Here is a 25,894-nt window from a genome sequence, read left to right as displayed (position 1 = left end):
GTTTCACTGGACGCAAAGTGAAAAATAGGTGAGGTCTTACCAGCAAAATACACAGCTCTTCAGTTAAAACTCCAAAATTTTCATTTTGTTTTCACCTCTGCAAGGAAGATATTAAATTTTGTTTCTTTGTTCTTTAACTTGGTCGGCTCGGTCACCAGCTCAATGTTACAAATATGCCACAGCTTTTGACTTAGCCAAGTGGTTATTTTTTCAACAGTATTGTTTTTATTTACTCTGCTGATTTTTTCCTTTTTAAAGCTGTAATCATGTTCCAAGGTTCAGCGCTGTTGATTTAAGTTTACCATGAGGATAGTCAGAATAGTAAACAAGTTTCAGACTGACCAATAGCTTTCCACACTCTTCTGTTTATAGCAAGCTGACTTACATTCAGAGGTCACCTCGTCAACAGCTCCTGTCTTTCACTGGATATATAATGTGCTGCATTTATCCCAGGGCTCATCGGTGTAGCCACATCCCCAGCCTCTGCTAGCCTGCTGTCACTTTGTGACGCATCTGCTCTTTAGCATGTGAAGTTTCACTCACAGAAAGGAATTTAGAATTTTTTTTGTAAAGAACGCAATGTAATTTTCACAGAGCGCCTTTAAAGTTAGTCAGACTGTAGAAAATGTAAATTTTCTTTTGGATGAAGTGCTTTTCGCTGTACTTTTTATGTTTAATGAAAAAATGTCTATTTTATAGTTCTTAAAAATTGACCACATAAATTTAATAAATATATAGGAATTCTTTGCAAATGTTACTATATATTTTTGCTATTTCTTTCACAAATCACAGTGAGAAACTTAACCTTAGAAGAAAGGATCCAGAATTTTATCTGAAACTAGTTGGAATTTTATTACAAGGAATTGAATTTCTAGATAATATTTTCAGGAATTCAATGAAATTGAATGTTGATGAAAAAGGAACAGTGTTTCGTTAAGCTTTAAATTCAGAAATAACACCATCAATTGGAAAACTTAAATCATCGAAAAGAACTAAAACAGAATGCTTCACCTGAAAAAAACATTCTGAAATCCACTAAGTTGCAACATTTTAGGCCATTGGAATAATCTTTAACAGCCTTCTTTAAAAATATTCTGCACAACTAAATTAGTACACTTCAACTAACCTCACACAAAATCACTGTGCCACTGATTTAAACAAAGGAAAGAGACTGAAGATAGCACCCTTCCTCCATGGTGGAGAACACTGCGATGCCTGTCACAATTGGGGTTTGAGTGAAGGTTACACCTGCAGCACATTTCTGGTTCACTTTTGTCACCACTGCAATGTTTAAGTGACGGAAAATGTCCAAGCTCTATTAAAGCTAATAACACATGATTGATGTGCTGCGTTAGGAAGCTGTGTCAGTACAGATTAGAACATCTGTGCCGTCACTTTGACAACTCAAGCACTTTATTATTAGAAAGGATCTTGGGAGGCTGCAAATTCTCTTAAATGTTTCATGGTTTAAAAAAAATTGCACTGCATAATATATAGATCTACTAAAATGACTTGCACTGTCAATTAAAAAGGACAGCTTCTGCAGAATGTAAAAAACATATTTTAAATTTATTTACATGAAATATTCATTGAATGGGGTATTCCTAGAATATTTCAGTTACCAGAAAGTGATATTTCATACCACAGAAAATTAAGTCTAGGCACCTCTTTAAAACTTTGTGTACCAGGCAATGTGCACTGTATTCAAAACCTATTTTAAACTGCTTGCGCTGCCCATAAAATGAACAGAATATCTGACTGAGTCACAGTCTGTTTTAAACATACTGTCAACTTCTGAAGGAATGAGAGCAGTGTACCTTATTCTGGTGCAGTCATAGATACAGCCAAAGTAGCCTAGCTAATTTGTGGCACATCAGTTGCATGAAGGTTATGCTAAAAGCAAGAAAGAAACATGGCTTACAATACCAAAAGAAAGACCAGTACATCACCTGAGAACAAAAGACGAAGTTCAGATACAGCATATGCAATTCAATTAGTTTTACATCAAACTACCAGAGTTGGAAGAGGCAGCGTACAAGTAGTGCTGCAGCTAGGACTGCTGGATAAGTCTGCAAACTGTGTTGTGGAAACACAGCTCAGCAGTCACCCTGTCTGCAGAAAGAAGCATTTTTGTCTGAAAGCGTCGATCCCTTCAGGAAATACCTAGACTACTAAAAAAAAATTAGAATGCTATTAGCTGCAGCCCTTGTCATATTTCTTCAACAGCACACAGGTAAACATCATCCCACGCCAAGTACTCAAAGATACTGCCAGAAATCTAATGGAATACAGGCAAATCAAAGAAATTTATGGAATTTCCTTGCATTTAGCCAAATGTCTACTTTCATTGCTAGCGGTACTGTAGTTGATTTAAGCAACAATCTTTTTTGTCAAATTGGAGTTAAACTTTGTTTTGTTATCTTTGTTCAGATGATGACAAAAACAATGCGGACCTCTAAAATACGAAGAAGAGGCATGAGTTAGTTATTAATGCTTTAAAAATTCTTATTATACCTTTCATTGGTTCCATGAGTCAATGTGGTTTAGAAACACATACTGAAGCAAACATATTCTGGATGTTTGGTGTAACAAAAGGAGTGAATGAAGGGAAAGCCAAATTAAGAACATAATTCATTCATGGATTAAGTTTTTCAATATTGCTTGATCCCATTATGGCAAAACACTCGTATTTTACAATACTAATGTGCATTTAAAATGTCTTGGTGTACTAAGCAACATCAATGTCTTTATCTGTTAAGATTTATTCTATAAGTACTGAAAGATAAAAGCATGACAATGTAAAACTGCAAAAATAGAAATAAAATAACTCCATACTAATACACCTTCCCTGCAACATACTTTAATATATCAACAAGTATTGCAATTTCAAGAAACTTTAACACTGTAAACTGAAAGAATAGTTTGGAAAAATGGAACATAAAAAGAATTTTAAAAACCATCAAGAGCATACACTTTTTCTTTAACGGGTCAACAAGTATGTAACCTGACCAGTCCTGAAGATGGCGCCATAAGCACTACATCACGAGTTCTACAGTTACATTCACTTTTAGGATGTTATTTTTCTGTATTTGCTCCAAAAAAATATTTCATGCCATGTCATTCAAGCTTTACATAACATCGCTTTCATGAAAAAAGACAACACATTCCCTGTAAATATTGCAACGTTAATACTAGAGTTTGGAAAACTTTGGATCTCTTAAGAGTATCAAGATTTTTTCAGTCATCCAGAAAACCAGTTATTAATAATCAATATAAGCAACGTGTACAGATCATTAACATTAGAGCTGTTCCTTAAATTTGCATTTTTTAAGCATATATGATTGTTACCATGGCTACCTACTTGCAGGCACTGTAACACATTCTCCCTGGAGCCTTTCTGCAAACAAGCAAACCACCTTCCTGACAGGGAGAAATATGACCCCCAGCCTGACTCATGTCCTACTGTATCGGGAAATGTAGCGAAGACTACATTTGATTATTCCAATGGCCCCACCAAAACACCCCCCCCCGCCCCCACCCACTGTCTTCCACCAATGCACCCAAAACATCAAGCCATCCCATATATTTCTGAAATAAATTGGTTAAATATTATTGCAATATCAAAATATAAAAAAAATTTAGTGGCTGAAATAAGTCCTGGTTTTGGAAGCAGAACAGACAGAACCTTCATTCATTATTCACCATGTCTTGCGCTTGTGTCAGCGCCTGATAAATAATTTAGATTAATCTCATTACAGAAGATTTCATTACAGGATAATTTAATTAAATGATGAATTGGCTCCCAGATGTCAATGTGCATGCCATCTTTTAAATAATGCTGATGATGGCATAGGGATTTGCAGGTTCCCAGTCCAGACTGGGGAAAGTGCATTATTTAACATGTTCTGCCTGGAAACTAACAGAAAAGGTCATCCACATCGTTTGTTATAGCTTCAAATTATATTTTAGGAGAAAATCCAAAACCTTGTAGGCTATTCTAGAACTATAGAAAGTTTTACAAAACTGAGAGAAGGTATTGTTGAAAATAACTATGCAATAGATAAAATGGAACCAAAGGAAAAACTATAATGGAACAATGGGCTATCTTTAAGGAAATGGTGCTTCAGGTACAGGCTAGGTACATTCCAACAAGTGAGAAAGATGGGAACCAAAAATAGGGCTCCTTGGAGGACAAGGGAGATAGAGATTATGATGAAATAAAAAAAAGAGGGCGTATGATGCATGCCAGGTGAATTCTTCAAATGAGAACCAGGCCAAATACAATAAATTGAAAGGGGAGGTGAAGACAAAAATGAGACTGGAAAAGAGAGAATATGAGAATAGAATGACAGTCAACATAAAAAGGAACCCAAAAATCTTCTACTGTCATGTAAATAGTAAGCAGGTAGTAAGAGGCGGGACAAACAGGATAAGCTATGCTTAGAGGCACAGGGCAAGGCTAGAATACTTAGTGAGTACTTTATATCAGTGTTTACTAAGGAAATGAATCTGACAAAATATTGGTAGAAGCGGAGAGAGTAGAGGCAATGGAGAGAATAAAAATTGAGAGAGAGGAGGTACTGGAAAGGGTGGCTATGCTTAGGGTAGATAAGTCATCTGGTCCAGATGGCTTGCATCCCAGGTTGCTAAAGGAAGTGGTGGTGGAGATAACGGAAGGGCTTGCCAAAATCTTCCAATCTTCCCTGGATACAGAGGAAGTGCCAGAAGATTGGAGTGGCAAAAGAGGGTGTAAGGACAGTGCTAGTAACTACAGGCCAGTTAGTTTAACATCAGTGGTGGGTAAGGTTTTAGGAACAACAATCTGGGGAAAAAAATCAACAGACACTTGAAGAGGTTTGAGTGAATTAAGGATAGCCAGCATGGATTTGAAAAAATGGAGATCATGCTTGACTAATCTAATTGAATTTTTTCATAAAGTAACAGAGAAATTTGAGGAAGGGAAAACAGTGGATGTTGTTTATATGGATTTTCAGAAAGCCTTCGATAAAGTACTACATAAAAGGCTGCTTAACAAAATGGAGGCTCATGGAATAGGAGGGTCAGTTGGATAGAAAATTGGCTCAAGGACAGAAAACAACGAGTCGTGCTAAATGGTTGTTTTTCAGACTGGTGGATGATAAGCAGTGGTCCCCAAGAGTCAGTGCTAGGACCACTGGTTTTTTTTTGCGCTATATAAACGACTTGCATCTTAGAATACAGAGTAGAATTTCAAAATTTGCTGATGGGCTGGATTTTGATCTCGCCCAGGCATCAGGATCTGTGGCAGGATGGGATTCCTGAAGATGGCTCGGATGAGGCATGCCACGGACCTTGACGCCGTGAGGGCCCAGCCCTATCCTCCCGGTGGCGGCGAGGCTTTGAGGCAGTCCCCCCGTGGGCGATAGGACCACAATTAAAACATTCAAATGAATAGGATTAATACATTTAAACATACTTACTTGAGATCTTGAGGGCACACCGTGATCTTCGGTGTGGCGGCCAGCACTCCCGCACCTTTAGATCCCCATCTAGGGAAACAAGGCTACACACTGGTGGGAAGAGGGGAGGAGGTAGGTTTATCAATGCGGGGAGGGAGGTGGTAATGGGGTCAAATACATGTAATGTGTGTAGGGGATGGTGGGAAGGGTTGAACCTTAAACTTTGTGCAGTTTGGGGGATGGGTGGAAGGTCACATGTAAGGGTTAATTGTTTTGGGGGGGGAAAAGGGCAAATTGTTATTGTAATTGTTATTGGGGGGTGGGAAAGGGGCATAAGAAATATATTTATTTAATTTTGGGGGATATCTCCATAAAAAGTTTTTAAAATGGCACCAGGGCCTGCAGACAGGCAGCTGACATCATTGCCGGGGACGGACAGTCTGCTCGTTCCATGTGATTTGGGGGGCCGGGGGCCGCCCTGACTACCTAAATGAGCCACTGTGCTTAAGATCACGGCAGCAGTTTGGCGTGCGGCCCGCACAGGTGGGCAACCATTTTTTGAGCTCGGCACCGATTTCGGTGGCGGGCTCTTAAAATCCAGCCCAATAATACCAAACTTGGAGGAGTGGGAAACAGTGAGGATCATACGAACTGTCTTAGACATAAATAGGCTGCGGAATGGGCAGACAAGTGGCAGATGAAATTTAATATGGACATGTGTGAGGTGATGCATTTTGGCAGAAGGGATAGGGTGAGGCAATATAGACTTAGTGGCACAGTTCTAAAAATGTGCAGGAACAGAGGGACCTGGGGCTGCATGTGCATCAATCTTTGAAAGTGGCAGGAAATATTGAGAGAGTGGTTAGCAAAGCATACGGCATCTTGGGCTTCACAAATAGAAGCATTGGGCTGAATTTTATAAGTCCCTCGACATTGGATTCATGCCAGGGGACCCAGAAAATACTTCCGGGAGAGGCCCGCCACATGCCTTGACGTTGTGAAGGACAGGCCACATTTTACTGGTTGCGGTGAGGCCTCATGGTGGCCAGAAATATTCCCTTGGCGTACGGGAGCTGTTGACCAACCGAAAAGTCAGTTGCGATCCCGTCCCCACCAGGCGTGGGGATCCAGTCCGGATTTTACGGTCCCCAGGCCCTCAATTGGGCTTAAGCGGGACTTCCACCTCAATGAGGCAGGGAGTTCCGTCTAATGGAGCTGCCGGCCAATCAGCGAGCTGGCAGCTCCTAGTCCCAGCAGCGCCACCAGGAACGGTGGCCACTACTGGGACGGCAACCCAACTTCCACAAGAAGACGAAGGATGGCCCAGAAGAGAAGGTGAGTTTTTGGGACCTCGCCGGGGGTGATTGGTCGGGCCCCAGCAAGGCAAGAGGGGATCGATTGGGGGAACGGGGGGCTTACTGGTGTTGGGGGTGGTTGGGGCATTGGGGGCGGTCCTCTGTCGGGCACAGGGTGCCTGATCAGGAGGCCCTCCTCCCCAGGCAGTCAGAAAGCCGCATGCTTTTGTAAGGTGGCTTTTCTCAGGCCTGGGCCACCTGACTGGCCTAGGGTAAAATCTCCGTGGCGGCAGGCAGAGGCCCTTGAATGGCCATTAACTGGCCACTTAAGGGTCTTGATTGGCCTGGAGCGGGCAGGCCAGTTTTGGCTGCCGCTGCAATGCATAAAATGGCATCGGGGGTGGGAGCGAGTCGGGAAGGGCCCCCAAGCCTCCCATTCCGTTTTATGTCCCCTCTGCCACCATCCAGCTCTTTGGGCCCTTATTCAAATATGTTAATGACATTAAAATTAATGAATAATGACTTGCCTTGTGGCGATGGCCGACCCACGCCAATATTCCAGCCAGTTGCTGGAAGTCCCGTGCCTTCGGATCTCCATTTGGAGATCCGAGGTGTAACACTGGTGGTGGGGCAGGGGGGCTGGTGGAGTGAAATTTTCAGGGCGGGGAAGGTGGGGAGTGCGGAAAACTGTTTTTATTGATTGAGGGGATGGTGGTAAGAGGTTGAAGAGCAAAGGCAATGAAGTTCGGGGGGAAAGTTCAGAATAGGAACAAAAGTATTTTTAATGGGGAATTACAATACATGAAGAATATGGTCATTGGTTGCGGGGGGGGGGGGGTGTGGGGGGTGGTGGGAGGGGTGCCGTCAATCCTTTATTACATTTATAAATTTCCATGTCACATCCAATTCACTTTAAAAAGTAAAAATACCAGTAAAGGCTTGAAGTCCATTAAAAATGCGCCAGCGCCTGTGTGGTGGCGCTAGACATTGTTGCCAGGGACAAAGCGTCCACCCCCTCTACGTCATCAAGGGTTGACAGTCTGCCCTCTCCATGCTAATGAGCCGCAGCGTGAAATATCACGGCAGCTCTGCGGCACATGTCTCGTGTGTGCACCGCACACTTTTTGAAGCTCACCGCTGAAAATTCAGCCCATTGAGTACAAAAGCAGGGAACTTATGCTGAACCTTTATAAAGTGCTGGTTAGGCCCTAACTAGAGCATTGCTTCCAGTTCTGGTCACCATAAAAATGACGAAAGGGTCCTTGAGAGGGTGCAGAGGAGATTTACCAGAATGGTTCCCGGGATGAGGGATTTTAATTACAAAGTTAGCTTGGAAAAGCTGGGTTTGTTTTCCTTAGAACAAAGAAGATTGAGGGGAGATTTAATATCAGTGTACAAGATAATGACAAGCTTAGATAAGTCCTCACCAATCTGTCTGCCGAACAGGCATCTGTCCATGACAGTATTGGTAGGAGTGACCACGGCACAGTCCTTGTGAAGAAGAAGTTCCGCCTTCACATTGAGGATACCCTCCATTGTGTTGTGTTGTGTGTTGTGTACAGCTAAAACATTGGCATCTATCCGGCAATGTGGAAAAGTGCCCAGGTATGTCCTGTACACAAAAAGCAGGACAAGTGCAACCCAGCTGATTACCGCCCCATCAGCCTACTCTCAATCATCAGTAAAGTGATGGAAGGTGTCATCAACAGTGCCATCAAGCAGCACTTGCTTAGTAATAACCTGCTCAGTGACGCTCAGTTTGGGTTCCGCCAGGGAACTCAGCTCCTGACCTCATTACAGTCTTGGTTCAAACGTGGACAAAAGAGCTGAACTCAAGAGGTGAGGCGAGAGTGACTGCGCTTGACATCAAGGCAGCATTTGACCGAGTAAGGCATCAAGGAGCCCTAGAAAAACTGAAGTCAATGGGAATCAGGGGGAAAACTCTTCGCTGGTTGGAGTCATACCTAGCGCAAAGGAAGATGGCTGTGGTTGTTTGTTGGAGGTCAATCATCTCAGCTCCAGGACATTACTGCAGGAGTTCCTCAGGGTAGTGTCCTAGGCCCTGGAGTTCTGAAGAAGGGTCACTGACCTGAAACGTTAACTCTGCTTCTCTCTCCACAGATGCTGCCAGACCTGCTGAGTGTTTCCAGCATTTCTTGTTTTTATTTCAGATATCCAGTATCTCCAGTATTTTGCTTTTAATTTAGTGTCCTAGGCCCAACCATCTTCAGCTGCTTTATCAATGATCTTCCTTCAATCATAAGGTCAGAAATGGGGATGTTCGCTGATGATTGCACAATGTTCAGCACAATTTGTGGGTCCTCAGCTACTGAAGCAGTCTGTGCAGAAATGCAGCAAGACCTGGACAATATCCAGGCTTGGGCTGATAAGTGGCAAGTAACATTCGTGCCACACAAGTGCCAGGCAATGACCATCTCCAATAAAAGAGAATCTAACCATCTCCCCTTGACATTCATTGGCATTACCATTGCTGAATCCCCCACTATCAACAATCTTGGGGTTGCCATTGACCAGAAACTGAACTGGAGTAGCCATATGTATACCGTGGCTACAAGAGCAGGTCAGAGGCTGGGAATTTTGCAGCGAGTAACTCACCACCTGACTCCCCACAGCCAGGCCACCATCTACAAGGCACAAGTCAGGAGTATGATGGAATACTCTCCACTTGCCTGGATGGATGCAGCTCCAACAACACTCAAGAAGCTCAACACCATCCAGGACAAAGCAACCCATCCACAAGCATTCACTCCTTGCACCACCGACGCACAGTGGCAGCAGCTGCATCATCTACAAGATGCACTGCAGCAAGACACCAAGGCTCCTTAGACAGCACCTTCCAAACCTGCGACCTCTACCAACTAAAAGGACAAGGGCAGCAAATCCATGGGAACACCACCACCTGCAAGGTCTCCTCCAAGTCACACACCATTCTGACTTGGAACTATATTAATGTTCCTTCACTGTTGCTGGGTCAAAATGCTGGAACTCCCTTCCTAGCAGCACTGTGGGTGTACCTACCTTACATGGAATGCAGCGGTTCAAGAAGACAGCTCACCATCACCTTCTCAAAGGCAATTAGGGATGGGCAATAAATGCTGGCGTAGCCAGCGACGCCCACATCCCATGAATGAATTTAAAAAAAGACAAGGAAAAACTGTTCCCATTAACTGATGGTACAAGGACTGGGGGACACAGATTGAAGGTTTTGAGCAAGGGATGCAGGGGGTGAGGAAGAATTTTTTTATGCAGCGGTTGGTAATGACCTGGAACTCACTGCCCACGAGGGTGCTGGAAGTGGAGAGAACCAATGATTTCAAAAGGAAATAAACTTGCTGGGCTACAGGGATCAAGCGGGGGATCTGGGACTGACTGGAATGCTCCGTTGAGAGCCTGCTTGATAGGTGAAATGGACTCCTTCTGTGCCGTATGACTCTAAATACATGCAATGCTCCCAATGAGCCGTAAATAACACCTCCTCACTCCAGCAAAATGATTTGAAACAGAAGAAATTATTTAAAATCAAAATGTTATGAACAATATCAATAGAAAATTTTACTGTAAATTGAAAGGGCCTAATTTTCAAAAATATGTACTCTATCAAAATTGTGTTCCAGCACTTTCAGGGTTTGTCCTCAACACAAAATATATCTCCATGCTAACATGACCATCCTGGTTGGTATGTAACAAGCCCTCAATTTTTAAATGCTTTTGGTCTTTGTAGAATTTTGGTAGAACATGTGGGAGAGGGGTTCAAGTTACTGATCACTAAAATATATTTTTCTTTAATTAATTCAGATGTGTAACTGCCACTTATCAATTTATTGAGGTCACAAGTTAGTGTTTATGTCCACACAAAATTATATATAACGATTTTCACCTTATTTAAATATAACAGGAGCAAAAGCCTCTGGGGAGAGAAAATTCTTTGTTCGGCTTTGATGGAAAACTATTAAATGTTTCAAAGTTAATGAAATGACAAACAATTCATATTTTAACCACAGAATATTCATATACTTGGCCCAACATATTGATCGTGCCTAAAATATTCATTTTTAAAAGTAACCCAGAGAATAAGGAGAGGAAATGGCTCATCAAGTTTGGCAAAATTCCATGAATTAGTTTACAGTGCACTGATGTATCATAAATATGCAAATGAGCCATGTGGTTCTGATGAGGGAAAATATTTGTGAATGATAACTGTAATCTGTAGAAAATTTTAAAGTTAGTGAAGTGACACATCACTTCGCAAACATGCAGTTAACAAGGCGCGGAGGTTGTTTTGAGCATTCTATTTTCTTTGTAAAGTAAATTGAAGCATCTTAATGAAAACAATTCAGTTGGTTTTGGCAGTACAAAATGCTGGTGAGCACATTAATAAATTTATATGAATGGACCCACTTAAAATTTATGTTTAATTCTTTATATGAGAAATTGTGACATTACTCAAAATATGCTACAGAGCTACATAGGAATCGTGCCCTATACTGCATGAAGTTTAAAAATTACTGTTCCTTCTCAATTTTAGGCATCAAACTATAACCCTAACAAAATGACAGGCAAACAATACTCTCCCATGTGCCTGCCAAGCCTCCTCTGAAGCTTGTGTCTATCGAAGAAACATTTTATTTTTGGCTGGAAACTAATTCAACACTAGGAAGACCGGTAGCAAATGTGCTCCTACCCAGGCAAAGAAAAAAACTGTAGTATAAACCTTGTTGTTTCACTGATGTTAGATTTATTGCTTGGAAATATATAAATGTTGAAATACTACAAAGAGATGCTGTTTGAAAAACTATCTGTAAATTAAATCTTACGAATCAGAAAATGTAAGGTACTCTTTCAGCGACAGTAGGTAACACAAGTAGTATGTTCTCAGCTTTTCTACTTGATAAAACAACAAGATAAAACAGTAATCCAGAACAGATGCAATAACAAAATGGTGAGTGAGAATTCCAATTTCTCTTAAGTCATACTGCAGAAGACAGCAATTTAGTTTGTAGGTACATTACACTACTAATTGATTAGTTTCCATTGCCTATGGCTCAACATCGTACTTCATTAATCCTTTGCGGGAACTACAACCTACATGTAATCTCATAAAATGTTTATGTGGAAGTGTTTCACTCAGTATTTTATTTATTTTCAATTTCAAGATAGTTTTGGACACAATATTGTCAATTACAATCCACATGAGGGCTTTGACATTCTATATTTAAAGTCAGCAGCATTTTCATCACACTTTGCCGAATGGTAAATGTATATTTTGAAGATGTTGTTCTGACTGAGGTGTGAGGAGTGAACTGTCTTTTCTAGTTCCACTTCTCCGCAGGTCACAACATATGTATTTTTTTAAACGTTTATGCAGTTATCGATTTGGTCAATCATATTCTTTAACTCTTTATTCCAGAATAAAATATACCAACTGGGTTTCTTTAATAAACAACAAAATTATCAGTTTATTATCAAACAAGACTTATCCAACAACGTAGCAAAGCATTAACACACAGATTGAAATATGAAAGTTCCCCTTTTTAAATTTCCCCCCCACACACACACTGAAAAAAATACAGAAATTCTCTCTGCAGAGATCTGTTACAAAAAAAAGACAAAAAAAGTATTTAGTCAAATACTTGCTAATTCTTGAAGGAAAAAAGAGAATATATGGAAGGACGTCAGTTGTCCCTTTTGAGCCGGTGTTTGGGTATACAGAGATGGGTTACTGGGATCATTTCTAAAGCATTTCTTTTCAGGCAGCATTGAGAATTAACCTGGCAGGTTTTTCCAGCTTCTCAGGAGAGATGCAGCACCAGGGATTTTAGTTCTCCCACACTGGATCTTTGCAGGATTTCTTCAAAGAGGTAGAGAAAGAGGTGAGCTGGGTGTTTTTCCTTGGCAAGTTGATCTCCAACTGTCTTCAAAACAGTTCACACCCCAAACAGAAAGTCAACCTCCTGACTTCCATAAACCTTGACATGTGGCTTCTCTGTAAACATCTTCCCCCGGTCACAAAGATTTCAGTTGTATATTGAGCTTAAAGCACATGATTTCCAGCACAGGTTGTTTTCATCTCAAGTGTCCTTTCAGTGAACTTGGTTAAAAAAACACACCTATGGAATCTTTTCAGTTAACACAAGTCCTCAAAAAAAAAAATTGGAAGCACTTTTGTAACAACGTAAACAGTTTGTATTTTTAGGTCTCTGGAGATTGTATACTTCAGAGAACTTTAAAATTACCTGTTTTCTTTGTACTTTTCTGGTAATTATAAGTCATTTTATAAATCACTGCTGAGCCATTTCAACTTATTATACATACCAGCTTTGTTATAAAAAGCCAATAAAATATTGCTCCAAATAAATTGTAAATTTACAAGGTGAAAACAAATGTATTCTAGAAAATCGGGACATATTAATTAATTATTTAAAGCCAATTATTTTATAAATAGTTCCATTGGGCTGAATTTTTAAAGCTTACCGCCGCATGCACGAGATGTACGTGGCGGAGCCACTGCAATTTTTCACGCAGCGGCTCATTAATATGGAGGGGGCGAAACGACTGCCCCCAATGACATAGAGGGGTTGGGTGCTCCATCCCCGGCAATGGCATCCAGCACCACCGTGCAGGTGCTGGAACCATTTTTAAAGGGTTTCAAGCCCTTCAGTTAGATAAAAAATTTTAAATGTCCCAATGTGCGAAAATTTAAAATAAAATTGTAATATCACTTTGAATCCCTTCTCCCACCACCGCCCCTACCCAATGAGTGCTCAATATATAAATTGCCCTATCCCCCCAAAAAAACTTTCATTCTGATGCCGAACTTTCCCCCTGAGCTTCATTACCTATGACCCTCAACCTCTTCCTACCATTCAATCCTCCTTGCAGGAGAAGGCCACTCACAATTCAAGGCAACAAGCTGCTACTGGAGGGGGAAAGGCTCAACTACGCACCCTCTACCCACTTGATGAGAACATCTGGGAAATAATGGGAAGGGGCAGAGTTGAGGCCGTGGCAATGCTGGAGGAGATGTCATGCAGGGTTTTTTTTTATTCTTCATCCTGTTTGTCTCTTCTCGTTTCTCCCACACTCCACACACTCTACATGACAAGCTGAAGATGCTTTCTACACTTCTGTCTGCTGTCATTCATACCACAATTTAACTCTTGTCCCTTTCTGTCATTTCATTTCAGCTTTTGAGAATGTTGCCACCCCTCAGCCAGTGGAAGAAGAGAAGCCCAGTGTTCCTGAAGATGCACCATCACTTGAATTCATTCTTGCAAGTACTTGTTCAGATACTTGAAGCTAGGTTAAAGGAGGTATCTATATATGGCGACTCACCAGGTACAAAAGTGCAGGAGCTAGGGCAGGGCATAGGATGCCACAGGTGCCAGAGGGCAAGGTTGCATACTAGTTCTGTGCAGGGGACTCAGAGATCCTGACTTTGAGAACCCAGACTACCAAACAAGGCTCCATGGACAGACATAGGAATGTTTGGTGCACTAGTAAGCCAGCCAGGGAGCTTGCATGCATTAGAGGATGGAATATAGAGGAGTCTAACTCCAACAGATCTCAAGATGTTGAGCAGAACATGGAGATCATTCTGTCCAACATAGATAGAGTGATCAGCTCCATCAGCACCGTGGTGGAAACCGCCATGACGAAATGTCTTATGATAAATCTGACAGTTTCCATGGTAGCTCACATGGTGGCATAGAAGCTCAGATGACTGCCAGCTTGGCTTTGAGAGCCACTGTTGAAAGGAGCTTCTAGAATATCACATATCTCCTGCACTAGGCTCTCCAGCAAAACGCATGTAGTGCTGAGGCACTGCCCCAGGGGAGCAGCCTTGGCTTTATGGCAGAGGCACCTTCTCTCCTCTCTCATAATGACAGCTTTCCTACTCCCACACTAGTGCCCTTGCTGGTACCACTCAGCCAGCCGGCCCAGACTGTTGCAGCCGACACAAAATATTACAGATGCTGGAAATCTGATATAAAAACAGAAAATAATGGAAATACTCACCAGGTCTGACAGCATCTGTGGAGCAGAAACAGAGTTAACATTTCAGGTCGATAACCTTTCATCGTTTGCAACGTCTGTGCCCAATTTGACCCTGAGCTGAGCTGAGCATCTTACCCCATACTCTGTCGACCGACTCCCACTCTGCAATATTGGCCGTCTCTGCCTCAGCTTATTTGCTGCTGAAATCCTCATCCATGCTTTTGTTACCTTCAGACTCCACTATTCAAATGCTCTCATGGTTGGCTTGCCACCTTGCACCCTCCATAAACTTGAGCTCATCCAAAACATTTCTGTCTGTAGCCTGTTAAGGACATTTCCTTGGGGCTGGAGAGGAACTTGAAGTATGAGGGGAAGGATTCAGTTTTCGTGGTCCATGTGGGCACCAATGACATAGGTAGGACTAATAAAGAGGTTCTGCTAAGGGAGTATGAGCATGAGGCAGGATGGGAGGATGGGGCACTGGCACCAGTACTGGGGAATGAGGAACAGTTGGGACAGCCTTCACCTGAACTGCACGGGCCCAGTGTCATAGAATCATAGAAAGTTTAAGGCACAGAAAGAGGCCACTTGGTCCATCGTGTCTGTGACGGCTGAAAAACGATCCACCAATTCTAATCCCACCTTCCAACATTTGGTCCGCAGCCCTGCAGATTACAGCACTTGAGGTGCATATCCAGACTCCTTTTGAATGAGTTGAGGGTCTCTGCCTCAACTACCCTTTCAGGCAGTGAGTTCTAGACCCCCACCACCCTCTGGGTGAAAAAAGTTTTCCTCATCTCCCCTCTAATTTTTCTACCAATCACTTTAAATCTATGTCCCCTAGTCATTGACCTCTCTGCTAAGGTGAATAGGCCCTTCACCTCATCTCTATCCAGGCCTCTCAGAATGTTGTACATTTCAACCCGATCTCCCCTCAGCCTTCTCCGTTCCAAGGAGAACAACCCCGGCCTATCCAATCTTTCCTCATAGCTGCATTTTTCCAGTCCTGGCAACATCCTTGTAAATCTCCTCTGTACCCTCTCTAGTGCAATTACATCTTTTCTGTAATGAGGTGACCAGAACTGCATACAGTACTCAAGCTGTGACCTAACCAATGAGTTATACAATTCCAGCATAACCTCCCTATTCATATATTCTATACCTCGGCGAATAAAGGAAAGGATTCCATATGCCTTCTTAACCACCTTATTGACCTGTCCTGCGACCTTCAGGGATCTGTGGACATTCACTCCAAGGTCCCTCACGTCCTCTTCTCAGTATTTTCCCATTAATCGTGCATTCCTTTGCCTTGTTTGACCTCTCCAAATGCATCACCTCACACTTCTCCAGGTTGAATTCCATTTGCCAGTTTTCTGCCTATCTGACCAGACCATCAATATCTTCCTGCAGCCTACAGTTATCCTCCTCGTTATCTACCACACAGCCAATCTTTGTGTCGTCTGCAAACTTCTTGGTCATGCCCCCTACATTTACGCCCAAATCGTTAATATATACCACAAAAAGCAGGGGACCCAGTACTGATCCTTGAGCAATGCCATTGGAAACAGTCCTCCAGTTGCAAAAACACCGTCAACCATTACCTTTTGTTTCCTGCCACTGAGCCAATTTTGTATCCACTGTCATGCTAGGCCCCACCTGCCAAGAATTAGGCACATTATTTTGTCATGAACAATTATTTTAAACTGTTACTGGAGTGAAGAAAGGACTTGTTAAACAGATCAGCCATGGCTGGAAAATACATTTTCATATCAACAGATGGTGATTGGAAGGACAAAGGACCATTCCCTGACACATTCAACCCACAATGGACCTTGATCACAAGGTATTGTGTGTAACAGGAGCATTCCAGAGACTGCTAAGGTGATACAATTCAAGACATGGTCAGACCAGTTAGTCACATGACTAACCTACTTGGCAACCTGGGGTTTTCTGAATTGTACAGACAGTTTGAACTCAGAGTGTCTGTTTGCTCCTGGACTGAAAAGATCTCTCCTGTTTCCTCCCATCTCTCTCTCACAAGCCTCTGAATCCACTGAAGACACATGAGCCCCAAGAGAGAAAAGTCTCCTACAGCAAACAAGATTTAAGAAGAATACTGGGCCCCAACGAAAAGCAAGATCTACTTACAATCAAGGACTTTACAGTGAGCTTGAAGAACCATAACAAAACCTCTTCAGATGTTACCTCGAACTTTTCCACTTTATTTTTTCTTCTGCTCTTTTCTGTCTCTATTTGCATGTGTATATCGCGTATGCATGCTAGCGTGGCACATTGTGTATCCATAGGCGTCAACTAAATTAGAGTTTAAGATTAATAAATTTCAATCTTTCTTCTTTAAACCTAAGAAAACCTGTTTGTGCTGGTTTCTTTGTCTTATAATTTGAAAGTGGCGAACAAGGATTCATCAAGGGGGAGCGAAAAACACGGTGTATTTAAAATTAAACCCTGTTACGCACGGCAAGACCAGGTGAAGGCTGAAAGGGACCCATAGACACCTTTCTCACCTGGTCGTAACAGAAATTTGGGTGCTAGCATCTGGGATTGAGCCACAGATAAATGAGAGAAATTGGAAGGGGGAAGCCAAATTGTTCCCAATCAAAAAAGAGCAAGATTTCAATACAGGTTTTCCTGTGGTTGTGTGTGCTTGGATAGTCACATGTCTGCGACTGAAGCTAGTTGCTTCCCCAAGCCAGGGTGAAGTAACTTGGGATAAGTTAAAAGCACAGTCAATGGAGGAGTTGAGAAAAATGACTAAGCAGTATGGGTTCACTGTACATGGCAAGGCTAGGAAGTTTGAACTTATAAGGCTAGTGGTCAACCATTTTTCCCTTGAATCTGAAGAAGCAGAAACAGGGTTAGAAGCAGACTCAGACAGGGTGTTGCTAGCAAAGCTACAATTGGAACAGAGGAATTTTGAATTAGAGGAGAGGGAGAAAGAAAGAGCCTTCCAGAAGGAATGTGAAGAAAAAGAAAGGCAGGAGAAGGAACAGGAGAGAGAAAGAGAGAGGCAGGAGAGGGAGAAAGAGAGAGCCTTCCAGAAGGAACGTGAAGAGAACGAAAGAGAGGAGAGAGAGAGAGAAAGACAGAAGAAGGAATGTGAGAGGCAGGAGAGAGAGAGAGAGAAAGAATATTCCAGAAAGAATGCAAGAACAGAGAGCTGAAGTGGCTTGAGTTAACTAGGAGACGACAGAGTAACCCCAGTGAAAGCATGGCCATAATGGAGAAGCGTAATTTAGGGCTGGGGACAGAATTGTTAAAACTAGCTCAACTAATTCCAAAATTCAATGAGGAAGATGTAGAAGGTTTTTTTTTGTCTTTAGAGAAACTGGCAAGACAGCTAAAATGGCCAGCTGAAACCTGGTCTCTTTTACTACAAAGCAAGCTAACTGGAAATGTCCATGAGGTTTATTCCCTGTTGCTAGATGAGAGTTCATATATGAACTGACCAGAAATGCAATCCTTGGGGCATCTGAATTTGTACCCGAAGCCTATCGCCAAAAGTCTAGAACCCTCAAGAAGCAAGCTAATCAAACTTATCTGGAGTTTGAAAGAAGTAAACAGCTGGCTTTTGACCAGTGGCTGAGAGCTCTTAAAGTACAGCTCAGCTATGAGAATCTCAGAAAAGTAATTCTGTTAGAGGAATTTAAACACTCTCTCCCACTTTCAATAAAGATCCATGTAGAGGCAGGCGGGATCAGAGAACCCGGCAAGTGGCTGTTCTGGCCGATGAGTTTGCTTCAATTTATAAGTCAGTTTCCTGGGGAAAACCTTTCCTCGCCAACTCCACAAATCCGAAAAGGACAAAGGGTGCGAAGGTGATAGGAGCACAAGCAGTCCTGGGAAAGAAAGGAAATCAGGAGACACAGGGAGCCCTCCTCTAGCCAAAAAGGAAGGTACTGTGAGCAAGAGTGAGACCCGGAGACCTATGTGCTTCCATTGTAATAAAGCAGGGCATTTAAAAGCTGATTGCTGCAAATTAAAGGGAAAACCTGCAGGGTTAATCAGGGCACACCAGCTCAGTGATGACAGGACTCTGATGGAAAGCACAGGAGAACAAGCAGTGGCTTTAATAGCACTAAGAGTGAGACCCAGGAAGTCTACCACTGCAAGTGCAGGAAAAGTTAGTAGGGTTCCTGAGGGTTATCAGGGTTTTGTGCCTGAAGGGAGAGTAACTCCATACCCTTCGAGTGGGGAAAGCAAGCCCATAGTAATTCTCAGGGACACAGGGGCCACTAGATCCATTTTACTGGGAAAAGGCCTGACCTTTCCCCCAGAGAGTGCAGTGAGCACCAGAATGGTGGTGAATGGTATTGGAGGGCAGTGTATGCCTGTACCTGCTCGCCAGGTGCACCTGGAGTGTGACCTAGTTTCGAAACCGCTGACTGTAGAGATTATCCCTAGTTTGCCTGTGGCAGGGCTGACCTGCTCTTAGGTAATGATCTGGTGAGGGTGAAGGTGGGAGCCCCCCATTAGTGAAAGAAAGACCGCAGGAGGTCAGAGAGACAGTGCAGTGGCAGGAGACGGACCCCTGCAGTTTCCCTGAATGTGTAGTGGATCAGACCATGATCAAACCAGGTCCCCCAGAGGAGACTGAATTGGCACTGCAGGCAGATGACCAGGTCTGTCTGTCTGAGACTTTCTTTGGAAAGTTAGGAGACCATTGAATGAATTAAATAGATCTTCTCTAGCTGAGGCTCAGTGAGCCGACACAGTATTGCGATAGTTAGCACAGGCTGCCCGGTCTGAAAGTGAAGCAGAGGGAGTCCCTGATTGCTACTATTTAAATAATGAGGTACTGATGAGGAAATGGAGTTCTCCTCATAGACCTGAGAGTGAGGAGTGGACAGTAGTTCACGAGTTAGTGGTGTCGCAGAGGTACCGGAGAGAAATATTAAGAAGGGCCCATGAGACTACAGTGGCTGTACATGCTGGTATTTGAAAGACCAAAGCCCACGTTTGACTGGCCAAAACTCCACAAAGATGTGGTGGAGTACTGCAGGAATTGCCACCTGTGACAGGTTGAGGGGAAACCCCAACCTACAGTGAAACCTGCACCCCTAATCCCTGTTCGGAGGACCCTCCAGCAGAGGGCTGGTGAACTGTAAGGGACCCCTGCTGAGAACAAAAAGGGACAGGCAGGCATAAGGCTGGCAAAAGGTTAGACAGGGAAGGGGAAAAAGTGACCAAGAGGGCAGGTTAAAGGAAGTCCGGGAGGAATCCCAAATGAAAACCCCAACTGTCCGGCCAGCCAACCCCGAAAAATGGGAGAGGTTAGAGCCCACATCTCCTACGTAAGTGCAGACACTAGAAGCACCCCACCAGAGTTGCTAAAAGCATTTACAGGAACCTGCAGAGACAGGGGGCAGAGAAACCGTGAGGATGATGCATCACCCAATCGATGTGCCACAGGGGAGTGCAGTAGAGTCTGCACAAATACCTGCAGGCAGGAGTGTCCTCTGGGACAAAGGGGAGATTAGCAAAGAATCCTCCCCCACAGTCAGAACCAAAGAGAACTACCCATCCCCCAAAGTCAAAAGCCTTTGCATGACTCTGCAAAGCACTGAAAGAGAGTTCAGGATAGACCCGCCCACTACTGACTCTCCTTAAAAAAATTACCTCAGCAGCAACAAAGACCCTAGGCAGTCATGGAAATAGGCAAACAGAAGAGGAACATCCCCCCCCCCTCAAAAACCATGCGTTTACTGGGATGCCAAAAAGTGTGGGGGGGGGGGGGGGAGTGGTGGTGGGGGCAGTTTTAATAAGTTTTAGGATTTGTGAATGAATGAGAGAAAGGCATGTTTCTTTCTGTATCTTATATTTTCTCTCAACCCTTTTAATGAAATGCACCTGTTCACAAATCACATTACATTCTGCTGGGTGTGGAGATGTCATGCTCGGCCCCCATCTGCCCAAGAATGAGGCACATTAATTTTGTCTTGAACACTGATTTTAAACTGTTACTGGAGTGTATAAAGGACTTAACATATCGGCTGTGGCTGGAAAATACATTTGCATATTAACAGACAGTGATTGGAAGGACAAAGGACCATTCCCTAACACATTCAACCCACAATGGACCTTGATCACCGGGTATTGTGTGTAAGAGGAGCATTCCAGAGACTGCTAAGATGATACAATTCAAGACATGGTCACCAGTTAGTCACATAACGAACCTGCTTGGCAACCTGGGGTTTTCTAACTGTACAAACAGTTTGAACTCAGAGTGTCTGTTTGCTCCTGGACTGAGATGATCTCTCCTGTCTGCTCCCATTTCTTTCTCACAAGCCTCTGAATCCACTGAAGACACATGAGCTTCAAGAGAGAAAAGTCTCCTGTAGCGAACAAGGTTTAAGAAGAATACTGGGCCCCAACGAAAAGCAAGATCTACCTACAATCAAGGACTCTACAGTGAGCTTCAAGAACCGTAACAAAACCTCTTCAGATGTTGGCTCAAACTTTTCCACTTTATTGTTTTCTTCTGCTCTTTTCTGTCTCCATTTGCATGTGTGTATCGCGCATGAATGTTAGCGTGGATGCGTTGTGTATCCGTAGGTGTCAACCGAGTTAGCGTTTAAGTTTAACAAATTTCAATTTTTCTTCTTTAAACCTAAGAAAATCTGTTTGTGCTGGTTTCTTTGCCTTATAATTGGAAAGCGGTGAACAAGAATTCACCAAGGAGCTAAAAACACGGTGTGTTTAAAATTAAACCCAGTTATGGTAAGACCAGCTGAAGGCTGAAAGGGACCCCGAGACACCTTTCTCACCTGGTCGTCATAGAGTTATACAGCACAGAAACAGGCCCTTCGGCCCATCGTGTCTGTGCCGGCCATCAAACACCTAACTATTCTAGTCCCATTTTCCAGCACTTGGCCCGCAGCCATGTATGCTTTGGCATTTCAAGTGCTCATCTAAATACTTCTCAAATGCTGTGAGGGTTCCTACCTCTACCGCCTCTACAGGCAGTGTGTTCCAGATTCCAACCACCCTCTGGGTGAAATTTCTTTTCTCAAATCCCCTCTAAATCTCCTGCCCCTTACCTTAAATCTATGCCCCATGGTTGTTGACCCCTCTGCTAAGGGAAAAAGTCTCTTCCTATCTAGCCTATCAATGCCCCTCATAATTTTGTATATCTCAGTCATGTCCCCCTTCATCTCTCTCTGTTCTAAGGAAAACAACCCTAGCCTTTTCAGTCTCTCTTCATAGCTGAAATGCTCCAGCCCAGGCAACATCCAGGTGAATCTCCTCTGCACCCTCTCCAGTGCAGTCACATCCTTCCTATAGTGTGGTGCCCAGAACTGTACACAGTACTCCAGCTGTGGTCTAATTAGCGCTTTATACAGCTCCATCATAACCTCCCTGCTGTTATATTCTGTGCCTCGGCTAATAAAGGCAAGTATCCCATATGCCTTCCTAACCACCTTATCTACCTGTGCTGCTGCCTTCAGTGATCTATGGACAAGTATACCAAGGTCCCTCTGACCTCTCTACTTCCTAGGGTCCTACCACCCATTGTATATTCCCTTGCCTTGTTAGTCCTCCCAAAATGTATCATCTCACACTCCAAATTCCATTTGCCACTGCTCTGCCCATCCTACCAGCCCATCTATATCGTCCTGTAATGTAAGGCTTTCCTCCTCACTATTTATGACACCGTCAATTTTCGTGTCATCTGCCAACTTACTGATCATACCTCCAATATTCAATGTCTAAATCATTAACGTACACTACAAACAGCAAGGGTCCCAGCACCGATCCCTGCAGTACACCACTGGTCACAGGCTTCCACTCGTAAAAACAACCCTCAACCATCAACCTCTGTTTCCTGCCACTAAGCCAATTTTGGATCCAATTTGCCAAATTGCCCTGGATCCCATGGGCTCTTACCTTCTTAACCAATCTCCCATGCAGGACCTTAGCAAAAGCCTTACTGAAATGCATGCAGACTACATCAACTGCTTTACCCTCATCTAAACATCTGGTCACCACCTCGAAAAATTCAATCAAGTTTGTTAGACATGATCTCCCCCTGACAAAACCATGCTGACTATCCTTGATTAATCCCTGCCTCTCCAAGTAGAGATTAATCCTGTCCCTCAGAATTTTTTCCAATATTTTCCTTACCACTGATAGACTCACCGGCCTGTAATTACCTGGTTTATCCTTGCTACCCTTCTTAAATAATGGTACCACATTCCCTGTCCTCCAGTCCTCTGGCACCACTCCTGTGGCCAGAGAGGATTTGAAAATTTGTGTCAGAGCCCCTGCTATCTCCTCCCTTACCTCACATAACAGCCTGGGATACATCTTATCTGGACCTGGGAATTTATCCACTGTTAAGCCCGCTAAAACTGCTAATACCTCCTCCCTTTCAATGCTAATTTGTTTGAGTATATCACAATCCCCCTCCCTGATCTCTACACCTACCTGGTCCTTCTCCATAGTGAACACAGATGAAAAGTAATCATTTAAAACTTCACCTACGTCCTCCGGCTCTACACACATATTGCCACTTTGGTCCATAATGGGCCCTACTCTTTCCCTGGTTATCCTCTTGCCCTCAATATACTTATAAAACGCCTTGGGATTTTCCTTTATCGTCCGCCAGTGTTTTTTCATGCCCCCTCTTCACTCTCCTAATTACTTTTTTTTAAGTACCCCCCCCCCCTACATTTTCTATACTCCTCTTGGCCCTCTGCTGTTTTGAACCCTCAGAATCTGCCATAAGCCTCCTTTTTTTCCTTATTCTGTTTTCAGTCCTCTAACTCTGCCAAAAGCCTCCTTTTTTTCACCTTATCCAATCATCTATATCCCTTGACATCCAGGGTTCCCTGGACTTGTTGGTCCTACCCTTCATCTTTATGGGAACATGTTGGCCCTGAGATCTCACTATTTCCTTTTTGAATGACTCCCACTGGTCTGATGTAGACATTCCTACAAGTAGCTGTTCCCAGTCCGCTTTGGCCAGATCCTGTTTTATCATATTGATCTCGGCCTTCCCCCAATTCAGTACCTTTATTTCAGGTCCATCTTTGTCCTTTTCCATAACTATCTTACATCTTACAGAGTTATGGTCACTATCCCTGAAATGCTCCTCCACTGACACTTCTACCACTTGTCTGGCTTCATTCCCTAGGATTAGGTCCAGTACTGCCCCTTCTCCTGTAGGACTTTTTACGTCCTCCTTTTTAACCCCCTCCCTATCACGTCTGAAAACCCTGTAACCAGGAACATTGAGCTGCCATTCCTGTCCCTGCTTAGACCACGTTTCTGTGATAGCTATGATATCATACTGCCATGTGTCTATCTGTGCCATCCGCTCATCTGCTTTATTTGCTATACTCCTTGCATTGAAATAGATAACCTTGAGCACTGCCAAACTCTTTTCTTTATTTTCTAACCTTTGTTTCCTCTGTCTTCCAGACTCATCCATTAATTTTCTGCCTTCCATTTTCATTTCTGATCTTGCCCCAACTGAGTCTACCATCAGGTCCCCAGTCCCCTGCCAAACCAGTTTAAACCCTCCCCAACAGCACTAGCACAATGTCCCACAAGGAACTCAGACCCGGCTCTGTTCAGGTGTAACCTGTCCGGCCTGTACAGGTCCCATCTCCCTCAGAGCCGGTCCCAATGCCCCAGGAATCTAAAGCCCTCCCTCCTGCACCATCTTTCCAGCCACGCATTTATCTGTCTTATCCTTCTATTTCTATACTCACTTGTGTGTGGCACTGGGAGTAATCCAGAGATGACTACTTTTGAGGTCCTGCTTGCTAATTTCAGGACCACATCCCTCTTTCTACCTATGTCATTAGTTCTGATGTGGACCACAACTGCTGGCTGTTCACCCTCCCCCTTTAGGATGCTCTACAACCACTCAGTGACATCCTCGACCCTGGCACCAGGGAGGCAACATACCATCCTGGATTCAAGTCTGCGGTCACAGAAACACCTGTCTGTTCTCCTGACTATTGAATCACCTATCACTATGGCTCTTCCCGTCTTCCCTGTACCCCACTGTGCAGCTGCGCCACCTGTGGTGCCATGGACTTGGCTCTGGCTGCACTCCCCAGGTGAATCATCACTTTCCTCAGTATTAAGAAGTGAATACCTGTTGGAGAGTGAGATGCACTCAGGGGTCTCCTGCACCACCTGCCTGATTCTTTTTGACTGTCTGGTGGTCACCCATTCCCTTTCTCCCTGCATACTGTTAAGCTGTGAGGTGACCACATCTATAAATGTAGTATCCACGTAGCTCTCATTCTCAGTGTCGCCAGCTGCCGCTCAAGTTCCTAAATCCGGAGCTCAAACTGCCGCAATTTAAAACACTTGCTGCACGAATGGTTTCCCAGGATATGGGAAGTATCCTGGAGCTCCCACATAGCACAGGAGGTGCACTCTCGAGGTTGAAGCACCCCTGCCATTTCTTTATTTATTAGTTGACCCTTTGCTGCTGCTAAATAAAAAAAACCTTACCAATACTACAACACCTTAGAATTATTAATAAAACCTTACTAGTACTGATAAATGCTACAAAAAAAGTTCACTAATTAAAATAAACCTTACTCAAAAAGAAAATAATCACCAGTTACTCATTGGTTCCTTATTAATAATGCTTAAGTTTTTACTCTTTATTAGCCTGCTATTTGTTGAGACGCTATAACCCAGCTATTTACACACGCACCCTAACATTAACATACTCGCCCAGCTATTTACTGATAGTCCCTAACAGCAGTTACTCACCAATCAATCATCTTGCAGCTTTCCTATGATGTCACTGTTCACTTTGTTTTCAAACTCCGATGCGCCTGGACTCCGATCCTCGGACTGTATTTATCAGCACCCTGCTCAGAGTTCTTCCCGCAGGTCTGCCCCTCTCCGCTGTTCTCCCGGAAGGTAAGTACTGTAGCCCGTGATCCTCGGGCTGTATTTATTGGTTCCTCACTCCATGTTCTTCCCGCAGGTCCGCTCCTCTCTACTGCTCTCTTGGAAAGTAAGTGCTGTAGGCCGCGCTCCTCGGGCTGCACTTGTCGGCACCCCGCTCCGTGTTCTTCCCGCAGGTCCGCTCCTCTCCTGGAAGGTAAGTGTTGTAGGCTGCGCTCCTCGGGCTGTATTTATTGTCTCCCCCCT

General features: G+C 43.5%; 1 protein-coding gene across 12 annotated transcripts in view; it reads right to left on the bottom strand.

Annotated features, from left to right (window-relative positions):
• eya4 (EYA transcriptional coactivator and phosphatase 4) overlaps positions 1 to 25,894 on the bottom strand; it is a 549,227-nt gene that overhangs the window by 277,793 nt on the left and 245,540 nt on the right. For 3 of the 12 annotated variants that reach the window (XM_068026401.1, XM_068026418.1, XM_068026408.1), the window contains exon 1: positions 1,950 to 2,022. The exons of 1 other annotated variant lie outside the window; for it this stretch is intronic. In XM_068026401.1, the coding sequence (XP_067882502.1) occupies positions 1,950 to 1,982 (33 nt within the window). In that variant the 5' untranslated portion in view covers positions 1,983 to 2,022. 8 more of the 12 variants (XM_068026407.1, XM_068026412.1, XM_068026415.1 and 5 more) reach the window with 6 other exon arrangements.

The sequence above is a fragment of the Heterodontus francisci genome, chromosome 3 (assembly GCF_036365525.1).
Source record: "Heterodontus francisci isolate sHetFra1 chromosome 3, sHetFra1.hap1, whole genome shotgun sequence".
Classification (NCBI taxonomy): domain Eukaryota; kingdom Metazoa; phylum Chordata; class Chondrichthyes; order Heterodontiformes; family Heterodontidae; genus Heterodontus; species Heterodontus francisci.
The sequence above is the reverse complement of the archived record's forward strand: the minus strand, read 5'-3'. Positions and strand labels throughout refer to the sequence as shown.